Here is a 27,052-nt window from a genome sequence, read left to right as displayed (position 1 = left end):
AGGAAGAAGAAGATGATCACATCTTTTGTGACGAAGACTCAAGTCCCGCTCTTGTGGTCTCCAAGGTCTTGACTCTTCAACATCAACAAGATGAAGATCAAAGATGCCATATCTTCCACACAAAGGCCGGCATCAATGGACGGTCCGTCAAGGTCATCATCGATGGAGGGAGTTGCCATAACTTGGCAAGTGAAGAACTATGCTCCAAACTCCAATTGGTCAAGATGAAGCACCCGCACCCCTACAAGGTTCAATGGCTAAGCGACACCAGCACCATACAAGTCGAGCAGAGAGTACAAGTCTCTTTCAAGATCGGCGCCTATGAAGACACTTTGGAGTGTGATGTCCTTCCGATGACCGTGTGCCACCTCCTTCTTGGACGGCCATGGCAATTTGACCGAGGTGTCATTCACAATGGGCGTACAAATCACTATAGCTTCAAGATGAAAGGGAAAGAGTTTGTGCTACGTCCTATGTCTCCAAGCCAAGTGCTCGCCGACAAGCAAAACACCCATCATGGAGAGAATAGTGAGAGAGTGAACCACCAAAAAGAGAGTGAGCGCCACAAGCCCAAATTGAGTGCCTCCACGATGAGCGACAAGAAAAACTTAGTCCTATTTGCCACCAAACGTGAGCTGAGAGAAGTGTGTGAGAACCCATCAAGTGTCCTACACTATGTCCTATTGTGCAAGGATGAGGCACCAAAAACTAACAACTCTCACGATCTACCTTTGGTGTTATCTTCTTTATTGCAGGAATTCCAAGATGTTTTCCCCGATGAGCTACCTCCAGGTCTACCTCCACTACGAGGCATTGAGCACCGAATTGATCTCATCCCCGGAGCGCCGCTTCCAAACAAGACATTTGCTACGCTCTCCAAGAACTACTTTTGGCCCAAGATGTTCCGCGACGTCAATCGCTTCACCAACCGATGCTCTACATGTCACAAAGCTAAGTCCAAAGCTCAATCTCATGGCCTCTATATGCCACTTCCAATTCCATATCACCCATGGGAAGACATTAGCATGGACTTTGTGCTTGGTTTGCCTAGAACTCGAAATGGCAAGGATTCCGTTTTTGTTGTTGTGGACCGATTCTCCAAACTGGCACATTTCATTCCTTGCAACAAGATAGACGATGCTTCACATGTTGCAAATTTGTTATGTAGGCAAATCTTGCGCCTTCATGGAGTGCCAAAGACGATTGTCTTGGACCGCGACGTCAAGTTCTTGAGTTACTTTTGGAAGACATTGTGCGCCAAGCTCGGAATCAAGCTTTTGTTCTCTTCGGCATACCATCCACAAACCGACGGCCAAACGGAGGTGACCAACCGCACGCTCTCCACTCTACTACGCGTGTTGATAAAGAAGAACATCAAGGAGTGGGAGGAGTGCCTACCCATCACCGAGTACGCCTACAATCGTGCAAGACATTCGACTACCGGCAAGTCCCCCTTCAAGGTCGTCTATGGCTTCAACCCATTGTCTCCATTGGACATTCTACCTCTACCGCTACAAGAGCGCACAAACATGGACGCGAGGGCCCGAGTCAACTTCCTCAAGAAGATGCACGAAGATACAAGAAACACCATCGAGCGCCAAGTACAACGACTCGCGACCAAGCTCAACGTCAACAAGCAACCCATGATGTTCAATGTTGGAGATCTTGTGTGGCTACACCTTCGCAAGGATCGCTTCCCCAAGGAACGCAAGTCCAAGCTACTACCCGAGCAGATGGACCCTTCAAGGTGCTTGCACGCTACAACAACAACGCATACAAGATCGACATCCCACGCGACAAGTACTCCGTGAGCGACATCTTCAACATCAAAGATCTATCCCCGTACCATGGTGATGAGGATTTCGATCCGAGGTCGGATCTTTCCCAAGGGAGGGGAGATGATGCGGAGCATCCTACGGTCATCCCCATGGACCTACCATCATCTCATCAAGAGCCAAGAGGACCTATGACACGAGCACGGGCTAGAGCTCTCGAGAACGAGGTGACTTCCTTCCTTAGTGATATCACATATGATCCACTCGAGACATGGCTACTACCTAAGTCCGATATGCTATGCATGATTAGGTGTCAAGAGGAGCCTCCCGAGGATGCACGTGAAGACGGACAAGCCGCCAAGTTCACGGATGAAGAGAACCAACGGAAACGGGCAAGTTCACCTTCAGGCCCCGGACATCCCGCCAAGGTCCCGGACATCCGGCCCCTGGAGCAACCACAGCAGCAGCAGCCCAGACGCCCAAGCCTACAGGGCCCGGACATCCGGCCCCAGCCCGGAAATCCGGCCAAAAGCCCGGACATCCGGCGCCACGCTACAGAACATCCAGAAGTTTTGCCCTCCAGCCCGGACATCCGGCCCCCAGCCCGGACATCCGGCCCCTCCTGAAGCCCCAGACATCCGGCCCGTCGCCCGGACATCCGGCCACCCCTGTCTGCGCACAGTAAGGGCCGAGGCCCGTGTACCCCTTCGACCCCCTAGACTATATATACTCCTTCTCCTGCATCTTTCTAGGGTTAGCAAAGGATTAGCTCATTTAGAGATAGAGCTTTGCTCATCCATATCGGATCTACTCACGAGAGAGACTGCGACCCCTCTACGGAGAAGATCCACCTTGGATTCAAGACCCCTCACGGGAAGATCCCCTCGTGGATTCAATACCTCCTCACAGAGAAGAACCGGTTACCGTTTGTATCGTCCGTTGTTGACTTTGGATCTTGTATCTTACCTTTGTGTTCATCGATCTAGCGCATGTGTGATCTATTTTTGTTGGTTGTGTGATTTCTCTCATGTTCCTCTCGTGTTTCCCTCGTGTTTCCCCTCGTGTTCATCACGTTCTTCGTAGGGATCCGCTCCTTTCACGAAAGATCGGCCATCTAGGGTTCCACCCTACATCATAGTTGAGACAGAGCTTTGCTCACCCTACCTGGCTCTGATACCATATGATACGGGGCTAACCCGGTGTAGGCCGATCTTTCACGATTGGAGTGGGTTCCCTCGAAGAACACAATGAACACAGGGAAGAACGGAGAGAAATCACAAGGGGGGACACTCAAGAACAAGTCCGGTCACACATCCACTAGACAATCAAACACACAAGATCCACAAGGTACATGAACAACAAAGGGAAAGATACAAGGTAAAGTTCATCTCCATGAGGAGGTCTTGAAGGGGGGCCGCCCAAGAGGGGGGTCTTGATGATATATCCCGCAGGATCTTCTCCTAGATGGAGGTCTTGGCCTCCATAAGGAGTAGTAGTCTCTCTCTCTCTCAAGAGTAGAGTGGTACAAGGAGCAAAGCTCTCTATCAAATGAGCTATCACTTTGCTAACCCTAGAAAGATGGAGGAGAAGGAGTATATATAGTCTAGGGGGTCGAAGGGGTACACGGGCCTCGGCCCTTACTGTGCGCAGACAGGGGTGGCCGGATGTCCGGGCGAAGGGCCGGATGTCCGGGGCTTCAGGAGGGGCCGGATGTCCGGGCTGGAGGGCAAAACTTCTGGATGTTCTGTAGCGTGGCGCCGGATGTCCGGGCTTTTGGCCGGATTTCCGGGATGGGGCCGGATGTCCGGGCTGGACGCCAGATGTCCGGGCCCTATAGGCTTGGGCGTCTAGGCTGCTGCTGCTGTGGTTGCTCCAGGGGCCGGATGTCCGGGACCTTGGCGGGATGTCCGGGGCCTGGAAGGTGAACTTGCCCGTTTCCGTTGGTTCTCTTCATCCGTGAACTTGGCGGCTTGTCCGTCTTCATGTGCATCCTCGGGAGGCTCCTCTTGACACCTAATCATGCATAGCATATCGGACTTAGGTAGTAGCCATGTCTCGAGTGGATCATATGTGATATCACTAAGGAAGGAAGTCACCTCGTTCTCGAGAGCTCTAGCCCGTGCTCGTGTCATAGGTCCTCTTGGCTCTTGATGAGACGATGGTAGGTCCATGGGGATGACCGTAGGATGCTCCGCATCATCTCCCCTCCCTTGGGAAAGATCCGACCTCGGATCGAAATCCTCATCACCATGGTACGGGGATAGATCTTTGATGTTGAAGATGTCGCTCACGGAGTACTTGTCGCGTGGGATGTCGATCTTGTATGCGTTGTTGTTGTAGCGTGCAAGCACCTTGAAGGGTCCATCCGCTCGGGGTAGTAGCTTGGACTTGCGTTCCTTGGGGAAGCGATCCTTGCGAAGGTGTAGCCACACAAGATCTCCAACATTGAACATCATGGGTTGCTTGTTGACGTTGAGCTTGGTCGCGAGTCGTTGTACTTGGCGCTCGATGGTGTTTCTTGTATCTTCGTGCATCTTCTTGAGGAAGTTGACTCGGGCACTCGCGTCCATGTTTGTGCGCTCTTGTAGCGGTAGAGGTAGAATGTCCAATGGAGACAATGGGTTGAAGCCATAGACGACCTCGAAGGGGGACTTGCCGGTAGTCGAATGTCTTGCACGATTGTAGGCGTACTAGGCGATGGGTAGGCACTCCTCCCACTCCTTGATGTTCTTCTTTATCAACACGCGTAGTAGAGTGGAGAGCGTGCGGTTGGTCACCTCCGTTTGGCCGTCGGTTTGTGGATGGTATGCCGAAGAGAACAAAAGCTTGATTCCGAGCTTGGCGCACAATGTCTTCCAAAACTAACTCAAGAACTTGACGTCGCGGTCCGAGACAATCGTCTTTGGCACTCCATGAAGGCGCAAGATTTCCCTACAAAACAAATTTGCAACATGTGAAGCATCGTCTATCTTGTTGCAAGGAATGAAATGTGCCAGTTTGGAGAATCGGTCCACAACAACAAAAACGGAATCCTTGCCATTTCGAGTTCTAGGCAAACCAAGCACAAAAGTCCATGCTAATGTCTTCCCATGGGTGATATGGAATTGGAAGTGGCATATAGAGGCCATGAGATTGAGCTTTGGACTTAGCTTTGTGACATGTAGAGCATCGGTTGGTGAAGCGATTGACGTCGCGGAACATCTTGGGCCAAAAGTAGTTCTTGGAGAGCGTAGCAAATGTCTTGTTTGGAAGCGGCGCTCCAGGGATGAGATCAATTCAGTGCTCAATGCCTCGTAGTGGAGGTAGACCCGGAGGTAGCTCATCGGGGAAAACATCTTGGAATTCCTGCAATAAAGAAGATAACACCAAAGGTAGATCGTGAGAGTTGTTAGTTTTTGGTGCCTCATCCTTGCACAATAGGACATAGTGTAGGACTCATTATTTTCTTCACAGAATTGTCTAAGACTAGGGGGTGGGGGCAACGCCCCCCCCCTCCCCAAATGCATTAAGCTCCGCCAGTGTTACTCCTTATCATTGTGAATTGTTGATGGCTAAAAAATCAGGAAAGGCTTGTGAAGGTGTTCCCGTCAATCTACTGGATGACACGCTCATGTCCCTAGTGGTGAGCATACAATCTTTGGTGGTCGGTACAGAGCTGAATGGACGGTCAAGTGAGACCTCAAGCTTCTTACGGCCGTCTATTCGGTGCGTAGCTAGTCACACGGGCTGCCATGCCTTCATTGTCCACTAAAACGGACTTCTTACCCTAAAATTTCTGGTAATGATCAGGGTGTATTGAACACCGGCCTTGCATTCCCGTTGATCTCGTTGGGTGATCCGCCGAAGCGGACCCATCTACCCTCTAATGTTCAACTCGCTTTCACTGGTCATGACCACGGTGTTGGAGCCAGTTCTACTTGGCGCTGATATCTACCTTGGGAGGTGAGCAAATCAACGAATGTGGTCTCAGGCAAGGTTGGAAAAGGCGGTAGGCGTAAGCGAGGCGGTTGGCCTTCGCCTAGTGCCTAGGCGATGCGTAAGCACCCTAGGCGCGGCCTAGGCGGTAATATAGTTTTTACTCGTAGTGTATTTGTGATTATTATATGGGTGTTGATATTAGTTTAGGGCATATAAATAAGTTAATTACCGTCTACTGCCATTGGAATATAACCCGTTTGGCATATCAGTGCAGTATGTGGCATGATTTCTTGCTTGGGTAGGCAATTCCTTACTTGCCCTGCCTAGACCTTCATTTATGCCCTAGGTGAGGCGTTTGGCCATTCCCTAGCGCCTAGGCGTGCCTAAGCGCCTCCTAGGCACTGCCTTTTCCAACAGAGGTCTCAGGCGATCTCTTTCTGCATGCGATTAAGTATTTATAAATTTTAGCAAAGCCTATTTTTGTATGTGCACCGTGTTGGGGACAGTGATAGTTGTGGTGGCATGTATGCATTCCTCTGGGGCAAAGGCTGGAGCTCAAGCTCGCTGGGATGACATCGTCGGATGAAGAGGCATAGAAGGAATAGAAGGGCGGAGTAGACATGTGTGTGATAATTTCTTAGGATATACTGCTTCCTGTGTCCCAAATTATAAGCCATTTTTGGTAGGCTAAATAGGCTAAAAAATGTCTTATAATTTGAACATGGTGTTTTTTGGACTTTTTTGAAATAAACCCAACTTTTGCTAGTGGGCGGGCATGCCCAGGATAGACATCCATGCGAGGTTTGAAGGAAAAATATAGTATTTAAAATTATAATTATACGGGGTATTTAAAACTATTATTTTAAGTTCTTAACATAACTAATAAATACAATGGGATTACATTGGAAACAATTAATGTTTTTCTTTGAGCTGTGAAGACACTAGGAGAAGCTCCCACTGTCACATTTAAATTAGGCTAGGAAAAGAAAGGGTTTTACAAGAGTTGTTAGGTACAGAGGAGTCAGCTAGAGCTACATAGCTATGGGGGTTAGGGGGTTGGATTCTACACAACAACTAAGCCCCACGAAGGTGATTTATGAAACAAAAGATGTGACGAAGGCTTCAAACAATTAATGTTTTCAAAGCATTTAATAAATATTTGAAGGAAAAAATAATTTAAATCATAATTTATAATAGTTACTTCAAACTGCTAGTTTCGTATTCCAAGAAATATTTTATTAAAGGTTTCAAAAATAATAATAACGTTCATAAAGAAGAAAAATGAATTCATGAAAAAAGTGAAGAAAAACAAAAAAGAAAAGAAAAAAGGTAAATTTTTAAGAAAAGCCGTGAAATTCGTCAGATTGCCCCTGTTTCTCAGAACGCCAGCTGCCGAGAGAAGCGTTTCGGCCGTCCCATTTCTGCAGATGATGTAGGAACCACCCGTATCTGATTCTGGTAAGCTTCCCTTTTTTTTCTTTTTCTTTTAACGGTTTCTAGTTTTACTTTCTTTTTTCTTTTCCTTTTTTCTCTTTCTTTTTTTGTTTTCTGTTTCTTTTTCATTGCTTTCGTGTTTCCTTTTCCGTTTATTGTTTTCTTTTCAAATTTATTTTCCTTTTTAAAAAATGTTTGTGATTTCAATTTTTTGGAAAATTCAAATTTGGTTCAGGATTTTAAAAAGTTATTTAGCATTTTAAAAAGTGCTCGTTTTCAAAAAATGTTCTTTTTCCTAGAAATTGTTCTGAATGTTAAAAATCTTGCCGTTTACAATTTTTTCACAAAACTCTAATTATGTTCATGTTTTCCCAAAATGTTTGGAAATTTTAAAAATGATGTTTAAAAAAATGTTTGTGGTTTTCCAAAATGTTTGAGGTTTTTACGAAAATTCAAAAATTATTTTTTTTCATAAATTCCAAAAATATACAAGAATTTCAGAAATGGTTATTCTTTTCTGAAAACTGTTCCTGTTTTCAATTTTTTCTCAAAACTCAAAAAATGTTTGGGAATTAGTTAAAATGTTCGTGCTTTTGAAAAAAGTGTTCATAATTTCCAAAATGTTCCCATTAACAAATTTTGTTCTGTAAATTCCAAAAATGTCCGTGTTTTTTCAGAAAATAGTTAGGATATTTAAAAATGGTTCCTGTCAAAAAAGGTAAGGTTTCAAAATGAATTTTAATTTTTTTAGAGTTGTTGAAACAATTGTTGGATTTTCAAACATTACTCGCTTTTAAAAAAATTATTCATAATTTCCAAGAAAAGTTAAAAAGTCCAAAAACTGCCCGGATTCTGTGTTCTAGTTAGTTCTTAAAGTGGCACGCTCTTTATTACTCCCTCCGTTCCTAAATATTTGTCTTTCTACATATTTTAAATGGAGTACCACATACGGATGTATATAGACATATCTTAGAGTGTAGATTCACTCATTTTGCTCCATATGTAGTCATTTGCTGAAATATCTAGAAAGACAAATATTTAGGAATGGAGGGAGTAGCCATTAACGTCTCTCAGGTTTATTGGTAAGTAGCTGCTCTTTCTAAGGTGGAGGTGCAGAGTTTGAATCTATGTGAGGTCGCTCTTTAATTCTTTTTTTAGCGATCATATCGCTGCCGTGGGTGCGAGCGGTACTGCGGCCACCTTCTTGGCCCGGCCCAATCGGGGGTATATGCAGAGCGTATACGTTCTAGCGGGGGTATACCATGTCAAAAGTCCATGTTGTCTTTATACGTTTTGTGGGGGGTTGACCGAAGCGGAACTCTTTGAGATAGTAATTGCCATCGTTTTCAGTTAACAGGTGCTTGATGCGTGCATTTTATTTTGATCGGAGCTTGATGCGTGACGTGCGTGATGTGTGTGCGTGCTTTTGATCCATGACGGAGGTGTGTCGACTATTGTAGTTTAGAGATTGATTACTGGCTAGTAGTTGTGTCCAGAACAGCACATCTGCAGATGCATCTCCTCACTTCTATCTCTGCTACTTACTATTAAGATGAATTCTAATGTTGGCCCATTGAAAGGGAAGGCTGTTGTTTCCTATGATGGGATGTTACTCCAAAAACCGGTTCAGGTCCAGAATGTGCAACCCTCGCCTTTATGGGTGCCACCACCTGTTGGTTGGGTGAAAATGAATTCGGATGAATCTTTCGTTGTGGATGGTGCGGGAGCAGGTATGGTATTGCGAGATGCTCAGGGAACATTTTTCTCATGTCGTGAAGGATTGGAGTCAGAGCTAAGTGCCTGCATGGAGGGGTTATCTCTGGCGATTCAGAGAAGTAATCTCCCGGTTATTGTTGAGATGAACTCATTAACATCCAACCACGAGGTTAAGATAGATCAATTTATGCTTCTTTAGTTAAAGAGATTAGGTATTCATACCCCTTTGTGAAGTTTGTATTGCTTAAGCACTATTGCATGACATACATACTTAATATAAGAGAGTAAATTCTATTTATTTTTTTACCCTCAAGATTGATCTTTGTGATAGATATTACCTTTTTTTTTAATTCTCAATTTATACTCCATTGACGCACTTTGGCGCTACATTTGACCCGTCCAAATTTTTCTTCAGTTTCTTTAGAATACAATGTAGTCGCAGTCGCTAGTATATACGCTACACTCATCCTAATGAGCGCACACACACTATCCTTATGAGCATCTCTGAGGCGGCATATAATCTTAAAATTGACTAAGTCACTTTAAACGTCTCGTAGTCGACGGGAACGTCTTCTCCCACTGAACACGTATAGTCGAAAATCCTAAATAAATTTAGAATAATACGAGTACCATGACTTGAATTCTTGAATTCTGATGAGCTGGTGATTGGTTCGCTCTTCGGTTTTGTTCCGAGGGAGTGCGTGGCGTTCGAAACGCTGAGCAGCGCAAAGAACGACGGGTCCGGATGGCGCTCGACGGTGCCGAGCGTGAGATTTTGGACGAGCGGCGCCGGGAGGTCGGCTGGGACGAACTCGGCCGGGGAGCAGGGCGGCGTAGGTTGCGGCCGCGAGCGGCGACGTCAGCTGCGACACGCAGTGCGCGCCAGGTGTGCGCGCGGTGCCGGTGCACCGGGTGCGCGAGGAACACTGGTCGCTGGAACGGCATATACCCGAAGCGGCCGGCGAAGAGCGCGAGCGAGGCCACGTTGGTCGCCATGGTCGCGTGGCGCTCCACGCCTCGGCGAGCCTCACCAGCTCCGCCGCGATCCCGAGCCGCCTGCACGTACACGTACAACACCCGTACGGTGAGCTACTACACGGACGGACAGATTGCTCCTCGCATATGCAAATGCAGCTTCTTCTCTTTTTTTGCACGGGGTATGCAAATGCAGCTAGCCAGATAGCTAGCCACACACAAACGTGCGCACGGTGTGTTAGAGCATCTACATTTAGACCGGACAAATCCGGCCTCGTCCGCGGACAGGGCCGAAGCCAGAAAAAGGGATCACCGGGGTCAACGACTCAACATGAACAAGTAGCACTAATGTATCTTGTCAAAAACAAAGTCTATACCTAATAATAAAAGGGATATTGCTTGTTGATTTATCTTCAATGGAAGAGGTGCTTTGTGATGAGTTCAATTTTACGATACTCTGTCCCAGTGACAAAAAGGGACAAGACACATATTTGTATTGTTGTCATTAAGGGTGAAATGATGAGGTTTATTCATATTATTAATTGACTTTACTTTATCTACATCATGTCATCTTACTTAAGGCGTTAGAGCAACTCCAACGCAGCGACCCAAATCGTTTGCCTGTGTCCGTTTGGGTCGGCACGGACAAAAGTGGAGGCTCAACGCGCCGCATGTCGCATCGGTGTCCGCGGCAGTCCCACTTGGCGGCCACCCAACTACCACCCGCCGTCTAATTTATGACGACCACCGACACCTGGCCCACTAGTCAGCCAATGAAAGCGTCATTTTTTAACCCACGCCACGCCGGAAGAAGAGGCGCCCCACCTTGAGCGCTGGAAAGCACACTGGCTCGCCGAGGAGGGGGCCGACAGCGAGCGGCAGATGCAATATGAGCAGATGCTGCGCCGTGACGAGGAGGCTCTGCGGCTTGAGGAGGAGCGCACCCGCCTCACCGCTATGCCGCCGCAGCAGCAGACGCCGGAGGAGGCTGCCCTGGCGGCCTATCAAGCCGCGTTCGGTTGGGCTGGGCCTTCCCCCGTCTTCATTGACCTTACCAGCGGCGAGGATGACAACGACAAGGGTAAGGGCAAGGGCAAGGGCAAGGTGGTCTACTAGGGCAGCGTGCGGGCGGTTTATTAGTTTTTTTTAATTTTCTAGTTGCTTAAGTGGACTTTGGTCGGCATTTGACCGACCATTTATGTATAATTATGTTTAATTAGTCAGGTTCGGCCACGTCGGTATAAATAGGTCGGCTTTCCGTTGGGCGCACCTGCCGACCCAAATAAAAAACGGACGCGCACGTCCGTCTGACCGACCCAAACAGACGAAAAGCGGACAAAGCGTGTGTCCGTTTGGGTCTGCGCGTTGGAGTTGCTCTTACTCTGTTCTTATTAACTTAATACCCTAAATGCATGCTGGATAGTGTTCAATAGGTGCGGTAATAGTAATAGACGTAGGCAGGAGTCGGTCTACTAGTCTCGGACGTGATGCATATATACATGATCATTACTTTGAATATCGTCATAGCTATGTGCTTTTTTATCAATTGTCCAACAGTAATTTGTTCATCCATCATATGCTATATGTTCGAGAGAGGAGTCTCTAGTGAAAATATGCCCCCGGCTCTATTTTTATCACATATAAAAACATAAAAATACCTTGCCGCAATTTTTACTTTCTTTTATTTTATTTTGCAATTTATCTATCTACCACTACACGATGTAATTCTTGTAACTAACGGCCAAGGGGATTGACAACACTCTTATTCGTGTTGGGTGTAAGTATTTGCTTTTGTGTGTGCAGGTGTTGTTCATGAGGCTTTGTGTGATTCTTCTTTTGGTTCGATAAATCTTGGTTCTAACTGAGGGAAATACTTATCTTTACTGTACTACATCTTCTCTTCTTTTCGGAGAAAATCCCAACGCATTTCACAAATAGCGATCGCCTGGTTGCCAACAGCTCCGCTTGCCGACACGTCCTCAGTGCGGGGAGGTTCATCAGTGAAAGCCCTTGCCGGAGATTTGTCCTCAAGAACGGTGGTTGATGGAGGCATCACCAAAGGACCTGCTTCTGGGCGTTCCGGTGCTCCCCTTCCGCTTCCTTGTGGGTGCGAGAAATAGGAGCATCATCGCCACTGCTCGCGAGTGGGTACTGGATGGTAGACTCACGCTGGGGGCTGACGACCACGACTGCTGTGGTCTTCGCTTTCTTCGCCGCCCTTTCCGCCAGCGTCTCCTCTTCTCTGCGAAATCAAGACAAATCAAGCAAGTTAGATCAACGACAACCAGAAAATCAAGCATTGACAAAAAAAAAGAGGTTGGAAATACTTACTCTTCTTCCTCTTCGCGGCACTGAGAATGGAAAGATCCCAAAAGGGTTAACTTCCAGTGCTAGAAGCTGAAGGTGGAGGAGGTGTTCTAGCACGCTTGGTTGTTGTGGGCGCGACAAGCTGTGAAGGTCTTGCTTGTCCGGCAGTTGATGCAGTTGGCCGCCTAGAGGAGGTGCGTCGGGTCTGCTGCTGTTGAGAAGCTTGCCGGCGGGTTCCTCGCTGCCGGACAGCCTTGCCAGTTGCTTCCTTCTCAATGACTTCATCGCCCGACGAGGAGGAGCGCACAACCTCTCCAGAGACGGCCTTCCGGAGGATTGGAACAGGAGGAACTGGGAGCTCCTCTTCCTCATGCTCTTTCGTGGCCTCGTTGTCCCGTTCTCCGCCAGGTTCCTCCTGCTGCTCTTCGGGTGGCTCGTCGTCAGCAACTTGTTCATCTACTTCGGCTGCCGCCGATCCAGAACCGCCAGCACCTTCTGCTATTTGTGCCTCCGCCGCTCTGCTGGCGATATAAGCCAGCTCTTCGCCAGTGGTGTCACGGATGAGATCCTTCTCTTCTTTGATAGGCTTCTCAGCCAAACCGGCAAGCCACGCCTTCTCTACTTTCCACTCTGTGGGCGTTGCATGATGGCATCATCGCCAAGATCGAATCTTTGGCGGAGTTGTTGCACAAGGGCACCACTGTTGCCGGCATTTGAACTTGCCGGTGATGCAGAAGAGATGGTGACAGAGGCTGGCATGCTGTAGGACCGTCAAGTTGCTGCCAAGACCGGTGTGCAGCCGCATGATATCAGCATCATTTTTGAAGTCTCGGGCACACCGTCCTTTATTCTGAAGGGGAGCAATGCGGCGATGGAGAAAATCAGCACCCACCATCTCAATCGTGAGGTCGGCGGCCCTAAGGCGAAATATGCGGTCGACGGCAAGGGCGAGTTTGTCGTCATGCCTCATGCGTGTCGACGTAGCTCTGGTCCTTGTCGGCTCATCTTTCTGCGTCCGAGGCGCGCAAAAATCCGAGAAGTCATCTTCCTTGATCCAGCACCAATCATCCCGCCATTCGTTCCACTTCAAGTGTAGCTGGCCCTCAAGGTATATTTCCTTGTTGCCTGCTCTGGGGGTCCCGGTGATGCTTCCAAAGAGAGCATCTCCTTCGATGCGGGGAATGAAATAGTGGCGGAACAAAGCAACGTTGGGCACAACCCCAACAAAATTCTCGCACATGTGGGCAAACACAGACATGCAAGTGACTGCGTTTGGGGTGAAATCCAAGAGCCGGAACCCGTAGGTCCACATGAGCTCGGAGAATAAAAATATGCGGTGAAGAATGGGTACTTATTCTCGGAGGGCTTGAGGTCGCAGGGAAGCACATGCGGTGCGTCATCGCCCATGGTCTTCTTCCCCCACATATATGCATACCGCGTCACCAGATCATTCTTGTCAACGCCGGCGGGTGGAAGACGGTGTTCTCTCTCCGCTGCGCTGATGTGGCCTCCTTCATCTTCTCCGCCTCCGAGACGACTGGCTTATCGACCTTCTTCGGCCCCATGGAGGATTCTGAGTAGTGGACTGGCGGATGAGCTAAGGATAGTGCGGCGGCGGTGGGGAACTTTGTTCTGGCGCAAGGTTGAAGATGATGACGGTAACGAGATTGGGAATGCAAGTAATGGAGAGCAACGCCCTCGCGGATGCCTATTTATGGGGAGGGCGCGAAGGCTGGCTCTCCACAGTCTGACGTGTATGCGCTTTTTTAGGCGCACGATCTCAATTAACCATTTCGGCTCCGCCTCTCCCACTTCCCGCATTTAATGCATGTCATGGGCGTGCAGTAAAAATCATGATTACGGCAGTTGTTCATCCCTACGTGTGCCTGTGCATTGTTTTGGGCCTAACTGAACAACGCTTCGCATGCGTGTGTGGCCCAGGTCTGGGGGCTCCTGTCGGTGTATTAAAACATGGGTGTTTTATATCCCCAGACTTATGCATAAGCAGTAGCAGCTCCCCCCATGGCAGGGGCTTGTCGGAGGATGGCTCCAAACAACACTCAAGGCATGATTGATAAAACCATGAAGAATACCTCCAGGCAGGTGATCGAGAAGTACTAGAGTAGTACTGAACGAGAAGTACTAGAGTAGTACTGAAGATCAAGATCCTGGTTGCAGGCAAGCCACACACCGACAAGAGAAGACCCGACAAGCTCCCTTTGCCTTGCCACCGCTCCACCTCAGTGACCAGCTAGTCACTTGTCAACTAAGTGTCGAGCTACCAAGCAGTTAGGTGAGCCTTGTCGGGGCACGTGTCAGCTCACCGCCCAAGACCTACATTATTGACACCCATCCCAGTGGTGTGGCAAAAGAATATGGGGTAGCTGGGCGAACAACACGAAAGGAGAGACACTCCCTTGCCGAAGATCATCCCCGATACGACACCTCATGGCGCATTTTATACCCTTAACCTGACAAGTTAGGTATTTGGCATTGTACTCACTATTCATACCTTTTAATTACCATTTTGTCATTGCGATGACCCCTTAACCTATAAAAGGAGGTTCGTGGCTACCTTTACAAAGGTCGACACTTTACTCAACTATGTGTAGTAGCTGTACTTCCCGCGCACCTTGCCGGCAAGTTGCGCTCCTTATAACTTGAGCTCATACATCAATTAATTCACCAAAGCAGGAGTAAACTCTATGGAGGTGTTTGTTTCAGCAATTTTCATCCGTCACCTCTTTACATTGTAAACGGATAACGTTACGTGCGTTTGGTGGCAACCTTGTGTAATCAGGTCCCTCTGTAATCAGGTCCGGGACAGTGATCGGTCGATACCCCCCAACCCCCATCGGTAAAGGATTCCTTCCCACCCTCGAGCGCTCCTCACCCCCCAGCCCTCCTCCCCCACGACTCCTTTCTCCCCTCGATCTACGTGCACCGCTGCCGCCACCGCCTCCCTTCAAGTCCAGCGCCGCCGCCGCCTCTCGATCGACCCGCTTCGAGTCCAGCGCCGCTGCCTCCCCTCCGTCCTCTCCTCCTGATCCAGTCGCCGGGAACGACCACGCCAGCCAGCCGCCGATGAGGATGTACCGCCGAAGCCGCCGACGAGGAGCAACAAGGCCCATCTCTGGATCAATCTCTTCCTCCTCCATCAAGCTCCTCCTGCAGATCTCGATCTGATCTGTTCTTGATTTTTCCTTTACACTGCAAAACCAAACAGAACGAGGTTTGTCCATTCCAGTGCTGTTACAGTGTGTAATCAGTTCCCCTTTACGTTTACGTTACCACTCATCGAAGTAAACACCTCCTATGTGTTGATTGCTGGATCTGCTCCTTGTGTTTGTATCCCTACAGTCAACCGCAAAGGGGCCGTTGCCGGTCCTATAGATCGTTGTTACCAGAGCCGCTGGCCAGCATGGAGGCCATGAATGTGTCCCTGTTGCATCCGGGCCCATGCTCGCTGTAATAAACGCAATGATGATATAGAGAAAAAGCAAGGCTAATCGCAGTATCGCCATTCATGTATGCACCAATGCCCAAAGGGAAAGAAAAAAAAGTGCAACACCAGAGCTTGACGATTTGTCCATGGCGAAATCTGCTTAGTTTGCAGGTAGATCTTGCACAGGCCTGGGCCTAGGAGGATTAATCAGTGCCTCAGTTTGTGTCGTACAGGCATTGAGGATGAGGTTGCTGCATCAGCATGGTCCGTCTTGAGATGATTAGCCAGGGCCTGGTGGTTTGCCTTCACCTTTGCAGCATGGTTGGATGCACTCAGGCCAATGGCATGATTAAGCAGATCACTGTAACGGTATTCCTGCTTCTTCCCGGGGCAGAATGGGCATCTAAACCTGTCAGTGCCAAACCTCGCCACAAGCTTGCCAGACTTCAAATCCGTGTATGCTTTTTTAGCATAGTCGGCAATATCTGTATCACTTAGCTCTGATGAATCGTCAGAACTACACTCCATGGCAGACCTGAAAATATGGCAACAAGGGTAAGTTCGTTGCTTGTTGCGAGCCACATGAGCTTGCCACTGTCAAATTATGGCAACACAGGCGCTCGTAGCTCACCTTAAGCTGGTCAAAGCGTACGCAAGCCTCACCAATGACCGTAAAAAGTGTGTTAACTATATTTCTTCTACATGAGTGACAAAATTCAACATACGCCTGAAGTACGACCCTGGCGCTGGAGATGGAGAGAAAACTCACTTCTCCTCCTCTGCTTTATGTTCCTGGGGCTTCAGTATGCCACCGTCAATGAGCGGTTGCAACTCAGCTTTCGCAAGATCCTTCACCCTGGAATCTGGAGATTCCAGATAGGCAGCCACCATAATAGAGCTGCAGCAACCAACAAATTCAAAAGAATATCAGCGCATGATTCCTTTGTTTTTCCTTCAAAATACCACCTAAGCGGTGCAATGTAGTATGTAAATTGCAACCAACAGTTGACATTTTTTTCATCGCATTTGCACCGTTCACATGCCAGAACCATGACTTGGTTTCAACATCTTATGGGTTTCAACACTAGCCTACCCCTACTTGTTTGGGACTGAAAGGCTTTGTTGTTGTTGTTGTTGTTGCATTTGCATGGTTCACAAATTTGATGAACAGATTAAAGAACTCACATGTCGATGATGAGTCATTTTGAGGTACCTGAATCCATCTGCATATAACTTGCATTTCCCTTCGAGGGCTTTTTTCCAGAGGGTAGCAGCAAATGCAGGACAATCAAGTACCATTCTTCTGATTATGCGGCTGGAGTGGTAGTTATCAAAGGCGTGCTCATCAACATCATCTGTCCTCGGGCGCGCTGCGTCACAAGCTATAGCATTGTGAAGTACGTGGATCCTGTCAGTGACCCCCTCCAAGAAGTTATTTTTTTCCACCTACAACAACCTTGGAAAATGGCAATTCAGAACCTCCATAAGCATAACAGCAGTACCTCTTATAAAGCAAAAATATGTGCAATGATGACGCTCTTCAATAGTCGATTACTCATTTGTATTAAGAGTCATTTGTATTAAGCGTAGACCATGGAGAAGGGAGATTACCTCATATAGTACATCTTTGCCAAAGTTTGCTCGAAGTAACTCTCCAACATTTTCAATGCAAGTCTCAACGAGAACCTGCAAAGGAAAAAAGAACACCTGCATTATTGCTGGCATTAGGGGTTACGTGACTGTGGGAGCATAGTAATGTTGGGATCAGGGGTGTTATGTGACTGATGGGAGCTTAGTAATGTTGCGATTAGGTGTTCATTGACAAATGGTCACCCTTAAATCATACGGAGTAGTATATATTTACACTGCTACGAGAATAAATGTAGTTCTCTTGAGGGGGAGAGTACATGCTCCAAGAGAAATGCCATTAAATAAATAAATCAAAAGTTAAATACACGTTTTGAGTATCACCTCATAAAGCTCGCTTTTCACCAACAGTACTTGCCGCCGTTTAATCGGGTTGCTATCAGACACAACCAATGTGTCTTCTGAACCCCCATGTTCTTTGTCAGCTACATCATCCGACTCACCATCCAAGTTAACCTGAAACAAAAAAAGCAAATTGCAGGGGGGCTGTTTCTCTTCAAAGTACCTAAGAGTTAACAGAATGAGTAACCTGCCTTTGAAACAGGGGAAGGCACGTTGTAATTCAGATAAAACAATTCACGCGGAGTCAGATAACGTGAGCAAAGTGGGTGAAATAGCTGCAGCAATGGGCGTCTCCCGTTCTGTTCCAACAAGGAGCTCCATCATAAATAGTCTCATGTGCATATAACTAACAAATAAAAATAAGCACATCAGAAGCTTGGAATTCCTCTTACCTTGTCAAATATGAGTTCCTTTAAGTGCTTTGTCAGCTCATCAACTACAACCTGCAAATATTGAAAGAAAGCTATGAGCATTGTCTCTTCACTTCTTCAGATTGCTTGTAATGGCAGCATAACACTTGCTTCGAGCAAATGATTGGTGCTGGCTAACCTCAGTAATAAGTTCTGTGTTATCAACAATGGAGAGACGACAAATAACGAACTGGAGCAAAAAAGACATGTTAGTTCAGTTGAGGATTGATCGCTTGGAAGCATAAAACCATCTGAAGTTACTGTGCACTGGGAGGATGTTTGTATAGGTTAAAGCATAGAATTCACACAGTACGATCCTATTTAAACACTAAAATATATTACATTCTAGACACACTTACAAGGCATCCATAATCATTGAGAGCAAGCTTCCTAATATGCCCCTTCAAGCTTTTGATAATCCTCTTCCTATCCTGAAATGAATTCCGTGTTAAATGGCAAAAGCACACTGGAAATAAGCAAGAAGAAAAATACTACTGAATATGCAGTGTGAGGCACCAACTAATGCACGGTTCAAATTGCATGACTATTTAGTGTCTCTGAAATCTACAGAAGTTAATAAATAAACATCGGATAAAACAGATGAGCGGCCAAAGTTAAACCAAGTGGTCGCTCTGAAATCTGTCTCTTAAGATACAATAAGAAAAAGGAAAGAGAAAAAAAAAACAGACAATGTACCTTCTCAAGGCCATGCTTGAGGCAAGCAAGCCCTAATTTTAATCCTTCCTTCGTCTGCATGATCCGAATGAGAAGTAGTTCTGAAGATCTTTTCTTCTTCGCTTTTGATCTTTTCTTCTGCGCTTTTGATTTCGTTGGTGTAAGATGGGGGATTAATTGACCAATCACATCTTCATCTAGGACAGATGACCCTTGGATAAGATGGGGGATTAACTGACGAATCACATCCAAAGCTGATGTCTACGAAAAACATGCATATATTAGATAGTGTGATAAGCTGAAGAAACATTTCACCAAAACAGGAGAGCTTTGTTATAAAGATAAGCCAATCACGTTAATAAAACACACTTACCTTATCCGCAATTGTTAAGTACTCCGATATGACCATGTGTACTATGGAATACTCAACAATACCCTTTTCCAGTACTGGCTGGATAATAGTAGTCATATGCTGCAGGACAGATGATTTCTGTAGTCCATGCTTGGAAATTATATTTAACACACTGAAAAAGAAAGTTGTATTTTAGGATCTTGAACTAAACAAATAACTGCAGCCACCTATGGCGGGATAAGTGGATAACTACAATAATATTTCCCTCCACCCAAGTTTAAGTTTTGTACGGAGAAGTAACAAAGTTAAGGGGAAACTTCAAAGCAGATGTATGACAAGACATTATAGCATGCCAACCTGAGCCTGCATTGTTTTTCTTGAGCCAGGTCCTTGGACAGCTGAAGCTCAGTGGAGCACAATTCCAACAACAAACTTCTTTTCTGGGGCCGCGTCGCCTGATGAAAGGCACGGTCAACAACTGCAAGAAAGAATACATCTCAATGTGGGATTATCATGTACCCCTTTACTTGTATAGCAAATAGAAACGCATGCGTACAATGGCATTCAACCATTAACTCCTGCTGCTCCTATGCATGACGAGTTCCTACCCATTAGCAACACATACCTGACGCTCCTATTGTGTGATGAAGTAGAGAAGCGACATGACCATGAAGGGAAGAGATGAACAAGGCAAACTGTTCTTTACTGGCTGCAGTCACAAACAAGAAGTACGCTAGTGAAGCTAAGGGTTATCAAACAAACAAGCAACATTCTCACATATGAACCCATATGAGTTTTTAGCAAATCGTAGAGAAATTTACCCCCTTTTATGATATAATTCACAAGGAAACCAGTGTCTTTATTGCGAGAAAGATCGAGCAAATGTGGCTGCAGGGCAACAAAAACAGGATCCATCTCTGACTGTGAGCACCACTGCACACATAACTGACAAAAAGTGATGGCTATCAGAATAAGTAACAAAACACCATATGCAACAAGTTCATAAAGAATCAATATCACCAACTTGGCCAAGCGAGGTTGGGACAATTGCGGACTTTGCCCACTATGCAAGAGGGAGCAAGAATCTGTGGCTCACCTCTTCTACAAGTGGCGATACACGTTGAGGCTCTGGGAAATGCTGAAAGTATGGCTACGATTGGATACCATGAATATTAATGCTTGGCCGGGGGAACAATCGATCAAGGATTGGTGGACAAGGATGTCTAGCGCAACGAGGGTGCATAGGAAAGCTATGGCCTCCCTCACAATGCTTGTTAGCTGGACTATATGGAATGAGAGGAACGCGAGGATTTTCCGCAACAAGTTCAAGCCACCCAACATCCTATTTATCAACATAAAGAGCGAGGCTAAACTTTGGATCACCGCCGGGGCAAAAAATGTGGGTCTTTTGATGCCGGGAGAGTAATGACCATGATGTAATATTTTTCAATTTTTTTTCTTTCGTTGCAAATTCTTGTCCGTTTCCTTCTTAATTAATGGATGAGGCAAAGCTTTTGCCTCCATTTCAAAAAAAAAAATATCACCAACTTACTTTAAGAACAGATGCGGCTACAGGGGATCCAGCAATTTCCAAATATTTCCCATCCATTTTACGGAGAGCCTCGGTAAGTAGCCTGCACAGATAACAAATCCATGTACATAAGAAGTTGAACATATGTCGCAACTCACAAGACTTTGATAGTGACACTTACTTGGATCTCTCCTTCCCGCTCAGATTACAGCATCTCACCTTTTGACATAGTACTGTGATTTCCTGTTAAAATTTAAGTGCCGTGAGCAATCAAACTTAGAGTTACCCAAAATATGGTACTGAATGATCATAAACAGAGGTGGCGATTCAAGCAGAAGCAGGAATTGCAATTTGTCTACTGGAATCAAATTATGGCATCAGATACAGGAATTGAAGCTACTGGAAACATGATGAAAGCAAAAAAATACCTTCACGAGCTTGTAATCGGGCTTCCTCGACTCGGGCAGGAAAATTTCCTGCCACAGAGAGTTAAGGACATTTCTGTTGATGCGAAAAAAAAAGGCATTTCTGTTTCAGCTCAAACTCAAGCAGCCCGTACTCTAAACCAATTCCCATGCTCCAAAGATGCCCATACCTCGGCTGCCACCCGCTTTTCCATGGCGGTGACAGGCTGCGGCTTCTCCTTGGAGCCGCCGCCGCGCGCCCCGGGGGCGTCGTAGGGCTTCTTCCGCTTGACGGCATCGCCTCCCCCCTTGGACGGCGCCTCGGGCCTCCCCACCGCCTCGCGCTCCCGCTTGTTGGCGCCCGGGTGGTCGCCGTCGCCGGCCATGGCGACGTGAGGTGGTGTCGGCGAACGGAGGAAGACGAGCGTAGGGTTTACTCGTACCGCCGGACCGGAGGAAGAGGCCGGACGGGTTCGTTCGTATCGGGGCTGTGTCTTTTTAGCGGTCTCGGGCGGTTTGGCCCGTTTGGATGCTTGGCCTGCATTGAATTTTTGGCCTCTATGAAATTTAAAATACCTCCCAGCCAAACCTATTAAAAACAGTTGAATCATTTGTTTTCTTTTAGTGACTAGAGACCAATACGGCAACTACCTAGGCAGTTCATCACTTGTGATTGAAGGCCTACATGACTCAGCAGCGCTCCAAGCAATTGCATGCCCTGAGGGGATTTGTCTAGCTGAAGATCTGGGTCCTCAGAGATGTATTATCACATGTGATGCTAAGCAGGTGATCCATGATATCATTAAAGCAGCAGAGGACGTTATGCACAAATTCTCTCAGAGATCAACGAGAGGGTGGAAAACATTACTTGTAACTTCATCTTTGAAAGTAGAGCCGCCAATAGGGAGGCACATAGCTTAGCTAAATTTTCGCTTTTGCTAGCTAGGTCGCCACCTGTGGCTTACTGAACCCCACGACCAAACATGTATCCCACTATTTGTGAAATCTGCTGAATAAAGTTTGGTTTTACTTCTAAAAAAATTGTTTTCTTTTAGTCATGCTCTCGGCATGCAAGAGAGGGGAACGCGACACCGAGCTCATGAGACCAGGGAGATGGTGCGATCTCGCACGAGTTCCTGGAAAAGCAGCAAGAGTAATTGGGTCACCTCACATTGATTCGGTCACCCTATTTAGCCTCCTAATCATCGCCGAAACCCACCCGACCGTTTCCTGCCCATTGAGCTCTTCGTTTCGGGGGTACTTCACCGATGAGCAGGTAAGCAATGCATCTTTTTCGGTCGGCGGTGGTCGGCGGCGGCGATCCTTCTTCCTTCTCTTCACTGTGTTGTCATGCGCCTCCTTCCTTCCTACACCAATGATTTTGGACTCGTTTTATTTATAATAAAAACACATATGCGTGTTTAGTGATATCTATACCAATATAAAAAGACCCAAAGGGGCAGATCCAAACCATATCGGACGTCAAATCATGTTATCTAGCGGTTCAAATCACTCCAATGTTGAGCACCAAACACAGTTAACGCTCTAATTAGGCTAGTCATAGTGGGAGTAATTTAGCTAGCAACATAGCACACTTCGAGAATTTTTTGCTTATGTGGCAAGTAATTAATGAGAGATGGTAACATAATATGTTACTGTAACATAGCGCTTTCCAAGACAAGATGAGTCTACGAGCTAATAAATGAAGCCATCTATGTTACTACTATTATGTTACTTTGCATTATGAAAGTAGTAATTTAGACTAGTGTCATATGCATGACACTAGTCTAAGTTACTCCCCACTATGACCAGCCTTACCCACCACTGCCATTGATTATAAACACGTTTTGATTCAATGTTATCCCATGAAATCTGCCATGTAATTAATATCCTACCATTCCGGCAAAAATAATAATTAATATCTTACCAAATACCAACGTGCAACAGATATATCTTACCTAATATAACGTGTAACTAATATCCTACCTAATATAAACATGCATTGCACGTACATAATTACTAGTAATAACAAAAACACATAGACGTGTTGGGTAGGTTACATTCACCCAGGCTCCAGAAGCCAAATTTATCTCGTTTGGATGTTTGACCTCTATCAAAATCTTGATTCACACAGACCTCAAAGCAGCGCTGAGAGGGAATGCTTGAATCGATCGTTTCCTCTCAAACAGGCTCGAGCAAGCGCAAGTCAGTGCATGGTGGCTCTCACACGTATTTTGTTTTACTCATATTCCTTAGTCTCTTCACCTAACCCCTTTTAATCTATATAAAGGTGCTTCGATTTGAGATAACCTCTACACTAAAAATTAATTATGTACATAGACATTGAGATTCCATTCTGGTGATCGGTTTCTAGTTTCGTTAATTCTAAATCTTCAATTTCATTTTCATATTTGAAGATTTTCTAGGCATGTGGTCGACCGTTTGAATTTCCTTTGTAGAGTAGCCTCATCTCATTATGCGACACAACTTTTGTGTTGTAAGTTTTCTGTTTCGACGCACGTACGCACATAGACAAGTAGATCTATACCTCCCTATTGTACTATCCTAATATTTTCATGTGTGCATGTTAGTTTAGAAGAATTTCGCCAAATTTATCACACACTAGTTAACTTGCTGATTAATCCATGCCCGTAGGGTCACCGAGTTAGACTCTACCGGGCCACGGATGTAAATAGACGAAAATTGATGCAGGCACCCAAACTCACCCGTAGAGACTTACCCAAGATCAACAAAAAAAGAGGCGGCACAGGAGGGGCCGTTGCATCAGCCGTCCGCCTGTACCCATAGGCCCAACGGCGCGCGGTCTGCCATCTCCGTCGCGAAAGAGTCGGGGAGCCGAAGCCAGGTGCAGGGCCAGCGGTGCATGTCCACGATGAACTCGCAGACCGCCTCAACCGAGTGGTTCCCCGCCTGGGGAGGCAGGGCGGCCGCGCCGCCCCGACCACCTCGGCCGCGGGCGCCTCGCCCTCCACGCCCGCGCCCGTGGGTGCTGCCCCTTCCATAGCCGCTTGGGCCAACATCAGCGACCGCAGGAGAGCGCCCGCGCTCCCGGGGCGGCACCCTGGGCGTTGCGGCAGCTGCGGGAGCACGGCCTCTCCCGCTCACCATCGTCGCAGGGATCGGCTCGGGCCGTCGAGTAGGAAGAAGGCGTCGGAGGAAGAAGATGGGCTGGGGGGTCCTCCCCCTCGCCTTTATAACACCCGGAGGAGGAACAACATGCGCCTCTTCTCCTTCGGAAGGCGATGATGGCCCCGCGCCGTGCGCGGGCAGGCTTTATGTCAGGCAGGGCGATTGCCGAGGCGTCGTGGAAGAAGTGGGGGCGCCCCACGTTCCATCATGCGCCACGCGTCGTGCCTAGCCCGCGGGCAGTTGGGGCCCACGCCGTTTCGCCCCCTAACAGGCGGGGGCATGCGCGCCGCGGGCTGCTACTTCTTGACCTTGCGTTGATTTTTCCCTTGAAGAGGAAAGGGTGATGCAGCAAAGTAGAGATAAGTATTTCCCTCAGTTAAGAACCAAGGTATCAATCCAGTAGGAGGCACAAGCAAGTCCCCAATAGATGCACCTGCACAAACTAACAAACACTTGCACACAACGCGAAAAAGGGGTTGTCAATCCCTTCACGGTCACTAGCAAGAGTTAGATCTAATAGAGATAGGTGAGGGAGTCCTGGATTAAGGGTCCTCGGGCGTCCGGGCTATGTGACATGGGCCAGACTAATGGGCCGTGAAGATATAAGGTAGAAGACCTTTCCCCGTGTCCGGATGGGACTCTCCTTTGCGTGGATGGCAAGCTTAGCGTCCGGATATGTAGTTTCATTCCTCTGTAAACCGACTCTGTACAACCCTAGCCCCCTCCGGTGTCTATATAAACTGGAGGGTTTAGTCCGTGGAGGCTATCATAATTCATATAGGCTAGACATCTAGGGTTTAGCCATAAAGATCTCGGGGTAGATCAACTCTTGTAACCCCTATACTCTTCAAAATCAATCAAGCAGGAAGTAGGGTATTACCTCCATTAAGAGGGCCCGAACCTGGGTAAACATCGTGTCCCCTGTCTCATGTTACCTTTGATCCTCAGACGCACAGTTCGGGACCCCCTACCCGAGATCGGCCAGTTTTGACACCGACAATAGGTATAAAAGATAAGTAAAAGTGTAAAATAAAGTAAATATAAATAATTGCAGCAAGGTATTTTTGGGTTTTTGGTTTTATAGATCTGGAAATAATATGATAGGAAATAGACCCGAGGGTCATAGTTTTCACTAGAGACTTCTCTCTTGAAAGAAACATACGTGTGTAACAAATTACTGTTGAGCAATTGATAGAAAATCGCAAAGTTATGACGATATCTAAGGCAATGATCATGAATATAGGCATCACGTCCGTGACAAGTAGATCGACTCCTGCCTACATCTACTACTATTACTCCACACATCGACTGCTATCCAGCATGCATCTAGTGTATTAAGTTAACAAGATCGGAGTAACGCCTTAAGCAAGATGACATGATGTAGAGGGATAGATCCAATCAATATGGTTAGAACCCCATCTTTGTAGAGGGATAGATCCTTTTAATATGGTAAGAACCCCATCTTTTTATCCTCAATGGCAATAATACAAATACGTGCCTGATAACCCACAAGTATAGGAGATCAATCGTAGTCCTTTCGATAAGTAAGAGTGTCGAACCCAACAGGGAGCAGAAGGAAATGGCAAGTAGTTTTCAGTAAGGTATTTTCTGCAAGCACTAAAATTGTCGGTAATAGGTAGTTTGATAGCAAGATAGTTTGTAACGGACAAGTAATGGTAACGGTAAATAAAGTGCAGCAAGGTATCCCAATCCTTTCTGTAGCAAATGACGGGCCAAAACAGTTTCAGATAATAAGCAAAGCGTTCTTGAGGGCACACGGGAATTTCATCTAGTCACTTTCATCATGTTGGTTTGATTCGCGTTCGCTACTTTGATAATTTGATATGTGGGTGGACCAGTGCTTGGGTGTTGTTCTTACTTGAACAAACCTCCCACTTATGATTAACCCCCTCGCAAGCATCCGCAACTACGAGAAAAGTATTAAGATAAAATCTAACCATAGCATTAAACATTTGGATCCAAATCGGTCCCTTACGAAGTAGCGCATAAACTAGGGTTTAAGCTTCTGTCACTCTAGCCACCCATCATCTAATAACTACTCCACAATGCATTCCCTTAGGCCCAAATATGGTGAAGTGTCATGTAGTCGACGTTCACATGACACCACTAAGGGAATCACAACATACATATCATCAAAATATCGAACACATGTCAAATTCACATGATTATTTGCAACATGACTTCTCTCGTGACCTCAAGAACAAAAGTAACTACCCACAAATGATATTCATACTCAAGATCAGAGGGGTATTAAATAGCATAATGGATCTAAACATATAATCTTCACCAAACAAACCATATAGTAATCAACTACAAGATGTAATCAACACTACTAGTCACCTACAGGTACCAATCTGAGGTTCCGTACAAATATTGAAGACAAGAGATGAACTTGGGTTTGAGAGGAGATGTTGATGTTGAAGATGTTTATGGAGATTGCCCTCCCAAAGATGAGAGGGTTGTTGGTGATGACGATGGCTTCAATTTCCCCCTCCGGGATGGAAGTTCCCCGTCGGAATCGCTCCTCCGAAGGGCAAAAGTGCTCCTGCCCAAGTTCCGCCTCGAGACGGCAGCGCTCCGTCCCGAAAGTCCTCCCTTATTTTTTCTAGGTCAAAATGACTTATATATTAGAAGATGGGCACTGGACGTGGGCTGGGCTGCCCACCACCCACAAGGGCGTGCCTGGGGGCCTGGCGCGCCCTGGTGTCTTGTGGGCATCAAGCAGCCCCCCTCTGGTGGTTATTTGCTCTAGTATTTTTTTATATATTCCAAAATAATTCTCCATGAAATTTTAGCTCATTTGGAGATGTGCAGAATACGTAATTCTGACATAGCCTTTTCACGTCTAGAATTCCAGCTGTCGGCATTTGATACGTCTCCAACGTATCTATAATTTTTGATTGTTCCATGCTGTTATATGATCAATCTTGGATGTTTTATAATCATTTTA

General features: G+C 46.6%; 2 protein-coding genes and 1 long non-coding RNA gene across 9 annotated transcripts; all 3 read right to left on the bottom strand.

The window, feature by feature from the left end:
• Positions 1 to 11,682: 11,682 nt before the first annotated feature.
• Positions 11,683 to 13,809, bottom strand: LOC141025390 (uncharacterized). Its single transcript, XR_012186866.1, has 2 exons — positions 12,150 to 13,809; positions 11,683 to 12,060 (listed from the first exon to the last, which is right to left on the bottom strand). It is a non-coding gene; the product is annotated as an uncharacterized lncRNA (long non-coding RNA).
• A 952-nt stretch (positions 13,810 to 14,761) lies between these two features.
• Positions 14,762 to 15,705, bottom strand: LOC141025899 (uncharacterized). Its single transcript, XM_073501836.1, has 2 exons — positions 15,417 to 15,705; positions 14,762 to 15,335 (listed from the first exon to the last, which is right to left on the bottom strand). Exons 1-2 carry the CDS (start codon positions 15,647 to 15,649, stop codon positions 14,846 to 14,848), a joined length of 723 nt encoding a protein of 240 aa, XP_073357937.1. The 5' UTR covers positions 15,650 to 15,705; the 3' UTR covers positions 14,762 to 14,845.
• On the bottom strand, positions 15,615 to 21,473 carry LOC109774659 (pumilio homolog 24). 7 transcript variants are annotated; one of them, XR_012187935.1, is made up of 18 exons: positions 21,123 to 21,473; positions 20,956 to 21,028; positions 20,709 to 20,770; positions 20,549 to 20,630; positions 19,818 to 19,941; positions 19,622 to 19,705; positions 19,354 to 19,474; positions 19,018 to 19,168; positions 18,666 to 18,905; positions 18,329 to 18,400; positions 18,109 to 18,159; positions 17,952 to 18,002; positions 17,751 to 17,858; positions 17,542 to 17,673; positions 17,182 to 17,256; positions 16,756 to 17,016; positions 16,340 to 16,468; positions 15,615 to 16,105 (listed from the first exon to the last, which is right to left on the bottom strand). XR_012187935.1 is itself a non-coding variant. In XM_020333406.4 (18 exons), exons 1-18 carry the CDS (start codon positions 21,227 to 21,229, stop codon positions 15,778 to 15,780), a joined length of 2,223 nt encoding a protein of 740 aa, XP_020188995.1. In that variant the 5' UTR covers positions 21,230 to 21,473; the 3' UTR covers positions 15,615 to 15,777. The 7 variants fall into 7 exon arrangements, 3 of the variants coding, with proteins under 3 accessions (XP_020188995.1, XP_020188993.1, XP_040248600.1); XR_002235631.4 differs by having other exon boundaries at positions 20,956 to 21,003; positions 21,123 to 21,444; XR_012187933.1 differs by having other exon boundaries at positions 16,202 to 16,468; positions 16,784 to 17,016; positions 20,956 to 21,003; positions 21,123 to 21,441.
• Between the last annotated feature and the right edge of the window lie 5,579 nt (positions 21,474 to 27,052).

This window comes from Aegilops tauschii, chromosome 6 (genome assembly GCF_002575655.3).
Source record: "Aegilops tauschii subsp. strangulata cultivar AL8/78 chromosome 6, Aet v6.0, whole genome shotgun sequence".
Lineage (NCBI taxonomy): Eukaryota > Viridiplantae > Streptophyta > Magnoliopsida > Poales > Poaceae > Aegilops > Aegilops tauschii.
This window is presented reverse-complemented; position numbering and strand designations above follow the sequence as displayed.